The 13,811-nt window shown below is 39.3% G+C and overlaps 1 protein-coding gene and 1 non-coding gene across 9 annotated transcripts in view; one reads left to right on the forward strand and one right to left on the reverse strand.

The window, feature by feature from the left end:
• The window catches only part of HERC2 (HECT and RLD domain containing E3 ubiquitin protein ligase 2), a 235,206-nt gene that overhangs the window by 49,705 nt on the left and 171,690 nt on the right, over positions 1 to 13,811 (forward strand). For all 8 annotated transcript variants that reach the window (XM_086363170.1, XM_086363210.1, XM_086363152.1 and 5 more), the window contains 6 exons: positions 1,289 to 1,477; positions 2,013 to 2,164; positions 4,147 to 4,304; positions 4,395 to 4,508; positions 6,396 to 6,647; positions 11,240 to 11,433. In XM_086363170.1, the coding sequence (XP_086219296.1) occupies positions 1,289 to 1,477; positions 2,013 to 2,164; positions 4,147 to 4,304; positions 4,395 to 4,508; positions 6,396 to 6,647; positions 11,240 to 11,433 (1,059 nt within the window). The remainder of the gene's footprint in view (positions 1 to 1,288; positions 1,478 to 2,012; positions 2,165 to 4,146; positions 4,305 to 4,394; positions 4,509 to 6,395; positions 6,648 to 11,239; positions 11,434 to 13,811) is intronic.
• Positions 5,268 to 5,340, reverse strand: TRNAE-CUC (transfer RNA glutamic acid (anticodon CUC)). Its single transcript has one exon. It is a non-coding gene; the product is annotated as a tRNA-Glu (tRNA).

Raw genomic sequence — 13,811 nt, forward strand, 5'->3', positions numbered from 1 at the left:
GTCACACCCAATCATTGCAGTGTTGTCCCATCATATGGATGAGAAGGCTGCATTTGGAGTGAACTTCGCAAAGGTCACACAAAGAATCCTGATTTTAATCCAGAGTTTTTAAACTTTGTTCTTGATAGTATAAGTACTTAAAATTAATTTTTATTGGAGTGTAGTTGATTTGAAATATGTTAGTTTCTCCTATGCAGCAAAATGCAGATTTTTCTGACTTTTAATTTTGGGGGAAAGGTGGGGACTGCATCATGAGGTTTGTAGGATCTTAGTTCCCAGACCAGGTATTGAATCTGGATCACTGGCAGTGAGAATGTAGAGTCTTGTTCACTGGACTACCAGGGAATTCAGTCTAACTTTCAATTTGAAGAGTATTTATTTTATTTTACAGTAATTTATGTTTTCCAAATAATACATTTACATGGTTCAAAAGTAAAAGCTAAATGCGAGGGTGCATTGACACGTCCTGTCTCTCTGCCTGGTCTCACCCAGTTTTCCACCTGCTGCTTCTCACTTTGTGGGTCTTCATGTGCCCTCTCAGTGTTCTCTCAGTGGTAGTATGTTATAGCCCTTCTGTAGCTTGTCTTTTCATTAATCAGGATACTCTATATGAGTGAAGAGCTTCTCGCTTTATTTTAAAAAACGGCTTAGTGGTCCACATGTGAATGTGTCATGATTTTTTAAAATCAGTTTCCTGTTGGTGAACACTCGTGTTGCTAGAAGTTTGCTGTGTAGGTGGTATTGCGATGGCTACCCTCGTACCTTTGTTCTTCTCTGTGTGTACACGACCTTTGTTCTTCTCTGTGTGTACACGCAGGTGCACACGTGTGCAGCTGTGATGTACCTGGTGTGGAGGACATGGGAGCTGGTTATCCCCCAGTTGCTGTCATGCGGCTTGACTCCTTTAACCCCACTAACAGCAGGGATGCTTACCTGCAGGCGTGCAGACCTCTGGGTCCCTACCTGTTACGGCAGAGTGGTAACCTATGTTCTGAGCATTTGAAAATATATTTAAGATCTACTTGTTCTACTTTTTAATGTGCTCTGTTAAATGAAATGCTCTGGAAAAGTAACCTGTCCATTTACTTATCTTACCTGCTAACGGAGGCTGTATGGGGTGTTCTGAGTTATTTTAATGTTTTGAATCAGCTTCCTTCTTTACTTGCTTTATTTTTATCTTATTATATCTGTTTGTTACTCCTTTTATGAATTATTCTTAATTTTTTTCTAAGAAGGAAATTTTCTTGGTGATATGAAGAAAATATTTACTTACTTCATTATTTGACAGGGATCATTACAAGAAGTCATAGGATGGGGGTTAATAGGATGGAAGTACTATGCCAATGTGATCGGTCCCATTCAGTGTGAAGGCCTTGCCAACCTGGGGGTCACGCAGATTGCCTGTGCAGAGAAGCGCTTCCTGATCTTGTCGAGGAATGGCCGTGTATACACGCAAGCCTACAACAGTGACACACTTGTAGGTCCTGGGGTGGGTTGGTGGAGGGGGCTCTCTGCTATGTATGCTACATATCTTGTCTTTTTTTATGTCGGTTGATTTCTGAAGATTTATAAGCAGCAGCTCATTGTATATTATTAATTGTATTTAAAAGTCTTGATTGAAATCATTATTGTCAAGATTTTGGGGCAGAATTTCTTAGTTCTTAAGCTCAGGAACTCCTTATAGTGTCAATTATTGTCAACTATTATTCCCATTTACAAACTGTATTTGGGACCAGGAAGTAACAGATGAGAAACTCGTGGGGATGATGGCAGATGGGCGCTCTTCACCTGTAGTTGCACATTTCCTGTGCAGAAGTGGTCTAGACATGCCATGCGGCACATGGCACCTGCCTGGTGCTGCTCTGTAGGTCTGGGCAGGCCAGCTGTACAGCCACCAGAGAGGTTTAGTCTAAGTGGGCTTACTAGAGTAAGACACACGAGTGAGGCAAGTCATGCAGTTTTCTTGTCCTTGGATTGCTTACTAATTTTCCTCCTGTTTTTACCTTTTTTAGGCCCCCCAGTTGGTCCAGGGGCTTGCCTCCAGAAACATTGTAAAAATTGCTGCCCATTCAGACGGTCACCATTACCTGGCCTTGGCAGCCACTGGAGAGGTATATTCCTGGGGCTGCGGGGACGGCGGACGTCTGGGCCACGGAGACACCGTGTATGTGCAGCCTGTTCCTGTACCTGATACACTCTGCTTTTGTGTTGCTGTAACCAAAATAAGGTGGCAAAGAAAAGTGTGGTGAGGGTTGTGCAGCTGCTCAGACGTGCAGGGCTGCGATGGAGAGAGCTGCCCCCCTAGATGGATCTGCCCTTGTGACATGGGGGTTTCTGCATGCTGCATAGACAGTGATGGCAGTGGGCCGTTGTGTTCTTCTCCCCTGGCTTTTGCTACTCCTGTTGATACACATACTGCATCCTCACTGCAGAGTTTTCTAAACTGAATTCCACCCTCTTCTTCCTTCATTTGTTACCTCAGCACATCTCTATCAGATAACGTCCTCATTTCCTTGAGCCATACTATGATTTTCACAGCTACAAAAATGACGAGTTTTCTAATGTGTTATTTTGACTATTGTAAGAGACCAGAAACAAAACAGAATGGTTGTTCTAAATGTGGAGTCATGAAAATAAAGAGTTCTGATGGCTGCCTTGCAGTCACAGGAAGCCTTTCATGTTACTGTTGTGAGTGGAGGTTGGTGGAGAAAACATTAGTTTTAGGTCGAGTTTGAAGATGCAGCCCATTTCGAGGTTGTCAGAGCCATGAGCAGGGAGTGGGCGGCCGCAGAGTTGAGAGGAGACTGGCCCGTTCTCACTGGGTGGAAGTAGACATATCCAGGAAGGATCCCAAATTGTGGAAAAAGAGTCATGCACTCTGGGTGTTAGCATTCAGCAGACTTGGTGTCCTAAACTTGATAGTGTTGTAGGAGTTTCAGACAAATCTAGTAAAATGATAGTGAAGAAAAGGAATTACAAGCACAGAACTTAGAATTATTGTTAATCTCAGGTAACAGGGAGACAGGGATTGGCTTGGGGCTCACAGGACTTGAAAGAGTTGAGGTTTGGGTTAGAGGCATTAGTCTTTTTACTTTTTAAATGTTGGATGTAATTACCATGCATAAAATAGTTTGTAATTAAATAACACTCAGTTGAGATTGAGTGCTAGTTGAGTAACGTGTCTATTGCCTGAGGAGTTAAGGGAAAGAAAGTAGAATGGTGCACATGCAGAAGGTGCAGAGAAACTTCGGGGTGGGGGGTTGAAACTTGAGCTGAATGGGGAGGTGGTGCTGGAGTAATTCCTTTGTTCCTCTTACCGTGTGCCCCTCCCTCTGTGTGCTTATTTTGCAGAATAGTGTGCCACAAAATAAGTGAGCTGTGTCTTTGGAGAGGCTAGAATGAGTGTTAGTGATCATGGCAGCCGTATTTTAGATTACAAGCATTGGGCATTTGCTAATTTTGAAAGTGAATCAGCTAGTGGTCTCTTCTACCCAATTAATCCTTGCTGCTTCCTACTTTTCATTTCTGAAAAATAGATTGTAGTGTGATTAGTAAACCTTGCCCATCATTTCTTCCCTGTTTGTTTAACAAATATATATAAATTTCAGCCATGTGCATGAGATTTACAAATTCACCAGCTTTCTATGTACAGTTTGGTGAGCTTCACAAATGCTTGAGGTTGGGAGCCATTGTAACAGATACGGAGTGCTTCTATTAGCACCCCTCACCCCGGCTTCTTTGGACCCTTCTGCAGCCAACCCCTGCTCCCCACCTCTGGCTGCTGGTTTTTGCCACTTTGGAGTATTTTGTTTCTGGCTGTGTTACTCGGTGCAGTTCCTGAGCTTCTTCCTTTCATATTGCTGCACTTGTGCCGTCTGTGAATAGGCCATTGCTCAGACCACTGTGACCAAAGCTGCCATGGGTTTGATCATCTGTGTCTTTAACAGTATGCTGGGTGTGACGCTTGGCATTAGGTGCCCACTTAACAAAAAATCATGTAAGTGTTTGGATTCTGTATTTCTTAATTATTTCATAAGACGCCTGAAAGGCAAAGTTATCTCAATGCTCTGATAGTTCATTCCTGGGAGTGTCACTAGTAGGAAAGGCTCAGAAGTGCATTCATGTTTGCTCCTTTTGTCTCCACAGGCCTCTTGAGGAACCTAAGGTGATCTCTGCTTTCTCTGGAAAGCAGGCCGGGAAGCATGTGGTGCACATTGCATGTGGAAGCACATACAGTGCAGCCATCACAGCCGAAGGGGAGCTGTACACCTGGGGCAGGGGGAACTATGGCCGACTGGGCCACGGTACGTCTGCTCTGAGCCAGCTTGGGCACGCTGCGTAAGGCCGCTGCTTTCTCAAATACTTGCAGTAACAATAGTCCTGTCTGTTTGAAGGCTCCAGTGAAGATGAGGCCATTCCCATGCTGGTTGCGGGGCTCAAAGGACTGAAGGTCATTGATGTGGCTTGTGGAAGTGGTGATGCTCAGACCCTGGCCGTGACAGAGAATGGTATGTGCAGCACATGCTGCCTTGGGAGAGCTCTCAGGATGAGGAGGGCCACTTCCCTAGAGGGAGTGAGCTTTGGAGGCTCTAAGTGCATATGCACCTCAGTGTGTTTGGAAGAGGTGGAGATGTTATGAGACTCGTAGTTTCCATTGCCCAGGGCCAGCCTTCCTAGTTGGGCATTTTATTTTTTAACAAAGAAATGAAAATAAATGGAATAATTGATGTATTATTTCTATTATTATGACTACTTTTCCTAATGTTGAGCCACCCTTGATACTCTGTTGTAAATCCTGCTTATTGTTAGTCTTTGTGTATTCACAGTATGATACTTGCTTTTAATTTCAGTTTTATATTTGTGTTCATTAGTGAGATTGTGGAGAAGGCAATGGCATCCCACTCCAGTACTCTTGCCTGGAAACTCCCATGGACGGAGGAGCCTGGAATGCTGCCGTCCATGGGGTCGCTGAGGGTTGGACACGACTGAGCGACTTCACTTTCACTTTTCACTTTCATGCATTGGAGAAGGAAATGGCAACCCACTCCAGTGTTCTTGCCTGGAGAATCCCAGGGATGGGGGAGCCTGGTGGGCTGCTGTCTATGGGGTCACACAGAGTCGGACACGACTGAAGTGACTTAGCAGCAGCAGTAGCAGCAGCAGTGAGATTGTACTCGTGTGACACTTTTTGTGGATATACTTACCAGGTTTGATGTTGAGTTTTTTTCTTTTTTTTAACTGCACTGTGTGGCTTGCGGGGTTTTTAGTTCCCTGACCAGGAATTGAACCTGGGCCCTCAGCAGTGAGAGTGCAGAGTCCTAACCACTGGACTGCCAGGGAATTCCCAATATTTTTAAAATAGTATTTGTCTTTCAGTATTGTGGGAGTCTGTCCTTTGAATTGTGGGGTCTGTCTGTCAGCATTAGTTGGGAGCCTGTCAGCCTTGCTCTCCCACAGATAGCAACTTTATTTTATCCCTTTATGTCATATTTAATTAAATTGCACTAAAATTTTTATTGGAAGTAAATACTGTTGTATGTCTGACATGTGGTCAGCATAACAAGAGTGTTGGCAGGCAGACCTGAGACAGTGTGCAGTGTGCCGTGGGTCCCGTCACTGTGTTCTGTGGAGGCAGTAGAGCTTTTGTTCTGTGTTTAATACTTAGTGGAAGCTGTTTCATGAGGCCAGACTAGTAAGGCTTAGGGCTTATTGCTTCCCCAGGTGGCAGTAGTGGTAAAGAACCCACCTGCCAATGCAGGAGATGCTGGTTCAATCCCTGGGTCCAGAAGATACCCTGGAGGAGAGCATGGCAACCCCCTTCAGTACCTTCAGTATTCTTGCTGAATAATCCCAAGGACAGAGGAGCCTGGAGGGCTACAGTCCATAGGATCGCAAAGAGCCGGATATGACTGAAGCGACTTAGCACACACAGGACTTTACTATTCATTCAGTTAAAACAAAATGAAAAGTCAGCTTTCTACTTCTTACCTTTCTTTTAAATTTTTTAAATTAATGTTTTTGGCTGAGTCAGGTCTTGGTTGCGGCGTGGGGATCCTTTGTTGTGGCGTGAGAGCTTTTCTAGTGGAGGTGTGTGGGCTCAGTAGTTGCAGTGCCAGGCTTAGTTCCCCTGAGGTATGTGGGATCTTAGTTCCCGTACCAGGATTGAACTCTGTCCCCTGCATTGGCAAGTAGATTCTTAACTACCAGGGAAGTCTCTCCATTTCTTAATTGCTTCTATAACAACCTGAAATAGAAACTAGATTTCATTTGTGTCAACTGTATACATTAGTGATCTAGATTTTTGTGTGCTTTTGGCTATATGGATTATTTTCAGACATTTAAAAGGCTTATTTAGATGTACAGCTATTTTTACTTAGATAGTTTGTGCTTTTTAGGTCAGGTGTGGTCCTGGGGAGATGGCGACTATGGGAAGCTGGGCAGAGGTGGCAGTGATGGCTGCAAAACGCCAAAGCTGATTGAAAAGCTGCAAGACTTGGATGTTGTCAAAGTCCGATGTGGAAGCCAGTTTTCTGTTGCCTTGACAAAAGACGGCCAAGTTTATTCATGGGGAAAGGGTGACAACCAGAGACTTGGGCATGGAACAGAGGAACATGTTCGTTATCCCAAACTCTTGGAAGGATTGCAAGGTGAGTGCAAAATGTAAACTTTTAAAACCATTTGAGAAGTTTTCTTCAGTAATCTTTTAAAGTTTGCAGGTATTTTCCTTTACATGACATTCTGTGAATGACCCATGAAATTAGAAGCTTTTACCCACATTTTAATAGATACAGATAATAAATGGAACGTGGTTTGTCGGTATTAAAAAGTGACCTAGAATTATTCTCAGCAAATTTAATTTGAAACTTTAAATTTTTCCAATTTTGGAGAGTTGTTTTTTGTTGTTTTTTTCTATTTTATTGGAGAGTTTTTTTTGTGTGTGTGTATGGGATCGGGGGGCAAGTACTCATTTCATTACTCATTAAATTGGCCTTGGTGAGATTAGCTTCTGTTTGGTGAGGTCATCTGTAGTTATACTGTAGATCTTGCTAAGACTATGGATATGTATGTAGCACAAAGGGAGATAGGATTCGGTCAGCCTGGAGTGGTCTTGTTTGAACTGATGCTTGATGGATGAATCCTCTTTTTTTGGTTTCAAGGTGTCCAGTATGCATTCTCAGTAGATGGGAGGAATGAGAGCCAACGCATGTAGCTGTGCTTTGCAAATACCTTCTGAAGTATGGGAGAGGGTGGTGATAAATGTATCAAGTGGGACCTGTAGTGCTCTGTTGCTACACTACATAAGGTGGGCAGGCTGTTTTTTTTTGGATCAGGCTCTCTGTATGATTTTAGGTTTGAGGACCTTATGCCGTCTGTCCTAACTACTCAGCCTTGCTATTGTAACCTTAAAGCAGTCATAGACAATAGGAAAACAAATGGACCTGTGTTCCAGTACACTTTGATTCACAGAAACAGGCCTTGTGCTGCATTTGGCATAAGGGATACAGTTTGTTGGGTTACTTACCTGGATTCATCTTTATGTTTTTGCTTTGAGTTTAGAAGTGAGAATTTTAAGTGGGACTTGCCAGTTCATTTCCCCATCATTTTTATTTTAAAACATGTTAATACTTTGGTGATTAGAAGTTTTGTGTGTTCACATGGTGTTTATTATTTTCTAAGTGTCTGAGGTAAGTTCTAGAGTTAATAAGGTTGGTTGTTTACTAAGGAGCTGTATTTGAATTTTATTTGCCTTTGTGTTTATATTCCCTTCATTTACTAGATGAAATCAAGTTCCTCAGCCACATTAGTTAGATACAGGGATAGCTTACTATGAGAGTATAGTAAGTATAGGTGATTGTTGATATAGTCATTTGTTCTTAGGAGAGGCTCTTAGGATAGAATTGTCTTCTTCACTGTAGTAGAGTTTTTTCAGCTGAATTTTTTTGTATGTTGATACGTCTGAAAGCATGGCCTCATGTTAAGCATGACCTCTTAACATGACATAACATGTTTGTGTCATGTTAAATATACTAATAGGCAAAATTATAATACTTTGCTAACACTATTAAATAGAAAAATATATTTTATATTTATATCTTTTAACTTTGGGGAAAAATAAAAAACAGATTTTGTTTTAGAAAACTTTCTAAATAAACAGTGTACTTTGACTGTCACCAAGATAGACCAGGCCATAAAACACACCTTAACAATTTAAAAGAAGAGAAATCAGTGTCTCCTCTCAGACTACAATGGAATTAACCAGAAATCAGTAACAGAAAGTTAGCTGGAAAATCCCCAAATACATAGAGATAAAATAGTTTACTTCCAGATAAAACATAGGTCAATGAAGACATCTCAAGAGAAACTTTAAAATATTTTAAACTAAATGAAAATACAACTTTTAAAAATTTGTGGCATACAGCAAAAGCTTAGATGGAAATTTATAGCTTCAAATATATAAGAAGAGAGATCTAAAATCAATAATCTTTCTGCCTAGCAAAGGAAACCATCAAAGAAATGAAACGGCAAACTATGAAATGGCCGGAAATATTTGTAAGTCATATATTTGATAAGGAGTTAATATTCAAAATATATAAATCTCATATAACTCAAGAGCAAAAAAAAAAAAAATGATCTGAATAGTCATTTTTCCAAAGAAAACGTATTATGGCTAGCAGGTACGTGAAAAGATGTTCAACATCACTAATCGTCAATGAAATAATTTCAAAACATTGAGATATCACCTCTTACCTCTTAGAATGTCTGTTATCAAAAGACAAGAAATAATAAGAGCTGGCAAGGATGTAGAGATAAGGGAAACTTTGTGCACCATTGGTGGGACTGTAAACTGGTGGAGCCACTCTGGAAAACAGTATGGAGGTTCCTCAAAAAATAAAAATAGAACTGCCAGCAGTTCTACTTCTGGATATCAAAGACACTAACTCAAAAAAAAATCTGCATCCCCATGTTTATTGCAGCATTATTTACAATAGCTAAGACATGTATCTAACTGTAGTGTCCATTGATGGGTGACATATAAAGAAAAAAATATATAATAATAAGTATATGTATGAACTCAAGACATATGAAAGGCTGGTTCAGTGTTAAATCAGTTAATCCATCAAGTTGACAGATGAAAGAAGAAAAATCACATGATCCTATCAATAAGTGCAAAAAAAGCTTTTGACAAAATTTCAATACCCATTCATGATTTAAAAAAAAAAACTTAATAAATTAGGAATAGAGGAAACTTCCTCAACGTGATAAAGACTATTAGGTTCATGCAATCATAATTGTGGTTTCCGACCATGAATTTTAAATCATTATAACTAGGTTCAAACACATTTTTATTAATCAAAATAGGAACCATAGTAATCAACAATTTTCGCTAATGAGAAATAAGTTTGTGTATTCCTGTAGCTTAAAAATCTATGCTTTGGGATTCAACGAACTCTTGGAAAGCATTTTCTGCCTCCTGCTGGTTGAGGAAGTGTTTTCCCTGCAAAAGTTGTTGGCATGCTTGAAGAAGTGGTAGTTGGATGGCGAGAGGTCAGGTGAATATGGCAGGTGAGGCAAAACTTCATAACCCAGTTTGTTCAACTTGTGATGCATTGGTTGTACGACATCTGGTTGGGCGTTGTCATGGAGAAAGGATGTTCCATTTCATCGTTTTCTGTCCAAATTATTACTGGAAGTTTAGCTAATGCAATAAAACAAGAAAAGGAAATAAAAGCTATACAGATTGAGAAGGAATAAATAAAACTTTGTTCACAGATAACTTGATTGTTTATGTTGAAAATTTGGAAGAATTGACCCAAAACCCTCCTGACTAACAAGGTTGTGACATACAAGGTTAATATGCCAAAGTTAATTTCTTTCTTACATACTGGCAACTAACAAGTAGAATTTGAAATTAGATATACAATGCCGTTTGCAGTAGCAACCTAAGAACGAAATACATAAGTATAAATCTATATATAGATATATATAAATCTATATATATATAAATCTATCTGTCTATATCTATATCTATCTATCTCTCTCTCTATATATATATATGAGATCTGTATGAGGAAAACTGATGAATGAAATCAAATAACTAAATGGAAAGATATTCTAAGTTCATTGATAGAAGCACTGAATATTGTTAAGATGTCAGTTCTTTCCAACTTGTTTTATAGATTTAATGCAATTCCAATCAAAATCCCAGAAAGTTATTTTCTGAATATCAACAAACCGAGTCTAAAGTTTATATCGAAAGGCAAAATAGCCAACACAGTATTAAAGGAGAAGAGCAAATTGTAAGACTGATACTGTCCAACTTCAAGACTTAACTGTAAAGCTGCAGTGATCAGAACAGTTTGGTATTGGCTAAAATATGATCTTTATGGGCTTTCCTGATGGCTCAGCAGGTAAAGAGTCTACCTGCAGTGCAGAAGAGCCATGAGATGCATGTTTGATCCCTGTTGGAAGGATCCAGTGGAAGGATCCACTGGAGTGGGTTGAAGGATGGCAACCCACTCCAGCATTCTTGCATGAAAAATCCCATGACAGAGGAGTCTGGCAGGGTAAAGTCCAAAGGGTTGCAAAGAGTCAGACACGACTAAGTGACTAAACACAAAGTATGATGACAAGAAAAGGAGAGAAGAAGAGAGAGCTTGGAAATAGATCTACATAAATATAGTTAACCGATCCTTGGCAGAGGAGTAAAGGCAATACAGTGGAGCAAAGATTGTCAGTTCAACAAATGATGTCAGAAGAACTGGATGTCTGTGTGTAAAAAAATGACTCATTAATAATGGGGAGAGGCTTAGTGTCCATTGGGATCAGTAATATATCGCAGATATGTGCCTTCTCCTCAGTTTCACTGTGAACCTATAACTGTTCCAAAAACATAGTCTTTTAAAGAGGAGTACACTTTGCATGGTTATACATTGGGATAAGAAAATATGATCTCTAGTTAATTCAAAGTACAGGTGTCTTTTTTGAACAAGGATGAGGAAAATGAATAGATCCTTTTCATTTCACAGTATTATTTTATTTGTAGGCTATAGGTCTTAATAGATTGTAGCTAGTAAAACACAGCGGAAGTTTTAATAATGTATGTAAAGCAGGTAAATTGTGAATAATATTAAAGCAATTACATTAAATGCCTTCTGACCTGAGTGTCTTAGAGTAAATATCTTCATTGCAACACAAGTCATAGATATAAAGCTATATCTGCATCCTCCTTTGCCCCCAGGGAAGAAGGTGATTGATGTGGCTGCAGGGTCTACCCACTGCCTGGCCTTGACTGAGGACAGTGAGGTCCACAGCTGGGGGAGCAATGACCAATGTCAGCACTTTGACACATTGCGTGTGACCAAGCCGGAACCCTCTGCGCTGCCTGGACTGGATACCAAACATATAGTCGGGATTGCCTGTGGACCTGCCCAGGTACAAAGTAGATAGCTTGGTATTTGATAGAATTTTTAATTTCCTGTCATTTGTTGGTAGTATGTAGAAACATAGTTGACTTGTATGTGTAGTCCTTTGTCAAATGCTTTTTCTTCTCAAATGATGTGATCATGTTTTCCTTTAGTCTGTTTAATATAGTGGAATGCATTGATTTTCTAATACTGGGTGAACCTTGTGTTTTTGAGATAATCTCCACTTGGTCTTCTTTTTTTATATTGTTGGATTTGATTTGCTAATACACTGTTGAGAGTTTTCCTGTCAGTCCTCTTCAGAGATACTAGTTTGTGGCTTTCTTAAACAACACTTTCTTGCCTTTTCATCAGGGTGAAACTGGCCTCATGGCATCGGCAAGTGTTCTGTCCTGTTCTGTTTTCTGGAATGGGTTAAGTAGAATTAGTGTCATTTCTTTTTTAATGTTTTCCTATGAATTTATATGACCCTAGAGATTTCTTTCTCCAAAGATTTTTAACCACAAATTCAATTTTTTAATCTGGAATTGCTCAGATTATTTCCTCTTCGGTGAGTGTTGATGGTTTATGATACTCAAGGTATTGCTCCATTCTGTCTAAGTTACCCAGTTTCTGTGTGTAGCATTTTCTTTACTAGCGTTTTCTTACTGACCTTTTGAAGTTTTTGGGTCTGCAGTGATATCTTCGTTCAGTCCTGACATGAGTAATTTGTGCCTTTTCTCTTTGCCAGTTTTGTTATAGGTTTACCCATTTTTTTCATCTTTTCAAAGAACTAGCTTTTAGTTTCATTAAATTTCCCCTTGTTCTTTTGCTTTCAGTTTCATCGGTTTCTCCTCTTGTCCCTTTTCCCCTTTTGGTTTGCTTTGGTGTCACTTTACTGTTTTCTTAGTTTGTTTAGGAGAAAGCTTAGGTGGTTGATTTTTAGACATTTTCTTTTGTAGTATGTAAGCACTTGATACTATAATTTTTGCTCTTAAGTAGTGCTTCAGTTGGATCTACAAATCTTGATATATTTTCATTTTTGTTTGGCTCTGATTTCTTTTGAGAATTGCTCTTTGCCCTATGGATTAAGTGTGTTGTTTAGTTTCAAAATTTTTGGAGATCATTCTTTATCTTTGTTACTGATTATTTAGTTAACCATTGTGGTTAGTGAAGAAACTCTGTATGATTTCATTTCTTGATTTGTTTTTTTTATCTTAGAATGTGTTCTGTTTGTGAATGGTCTGCATATGTGCTTAAAAACAGTGTCTATTTTGCTGTTGACGTGTTTCACCATTGTTGAAGTGTTCTGTAAATGTCAGTTAGATCTAGTTCATTGATAGTATTACTCAGTTTTTCTAGATCCTTGCTGATTTTCTGTTTGCTTGTTCTGTCAACAAGGACAAATGTTTCTGGGTATCTCTAAGAATAATTGTGGATTTGTTAATTTCTCTTTTTGGTTCTATCAGGTTTTTTTTATATTAGTGCTTTTGATCATTAAAAATTTATGGTAAACCATACAGTGGCATTAAGTATATCTCCAGTGTTGTGTTACCATCACTACTGTTCATCTTCAGAACTTTTTCATCATCTCATACAGAAACTCTGTACCCATTAAACAATAACTCCATTTCTCCTCCCCTGGTGACCTGAAATTTACTCTCTGAATTTGCCTGTTTGAGGTATCTCATATATATAGAACCACATAAAATTTGATCTTTTATGTCTGGGTTATTTCATATTTGATTATGATGTGTTCAGGATTGATGTATGTTGTAGCATGTATCAGAATTTTATTTTCTAAAGGTTTGATAACATTCATGTGTGTGTATCTCCCACATTTTGTTTATCCATTCCTCCTTCAGTGAACACATGGGTTGTTTGTCTCTGGCTGTTGTGAATAATGTAGCTATAGGGCCTTCTACTGAAGTGGGTGTGGGTGTGATCCCTGGACAGGGAACTAAGATCCTGCCTGTGGTGACCAAAAAGAAAAGCAGATATTAGTGTAGAAATTTCTGTGTGAGTCCCTGCTTTTCAGTTTTTTTCAGTATATATCTAGGACTGGAATTGCTGGATCATTATGGTAACTATGTTTAAATTTTTGAGACACTACCTTACTGTTTTTCTACAACAGCTGCATGATTTTTACACTCCCCTAGTTATGCACAAGGGTTTCATGTTTTCCACATTCTTGTCAACTGGTTATTTTCTTTGTTTCTTTTTTTGTTTAAAGGCCATCACAGTGAGTATGAAGTGGTATCACACTGTGGTTTTGATTTGCACTTCCCTAATGAAATGGTCAGTGCTTATTGACCATTTGTATATCTTTTTTGGAGAAATGTATTCAAGTTCTTTGCCCATATTTGAATTAGATTTCTTTTTTAAGTTGTAGCAGTTCTTGATATATTG

Source organism: Bos grunniens, chromosome 2 (genome assembly GCF_055505025.1).
Source record: "Bos grunniens cultivar Pamir isolate PY7600 chromosome 2, Bosgru_T2T1.0, whole genome shotgun sequence".
Classification (NCBI taxonomy): Eukaryota; Metazoa; Chordata; class Mammalia; order Artiodactyla; family Bovidae; genus Bos; species Bos grunniens.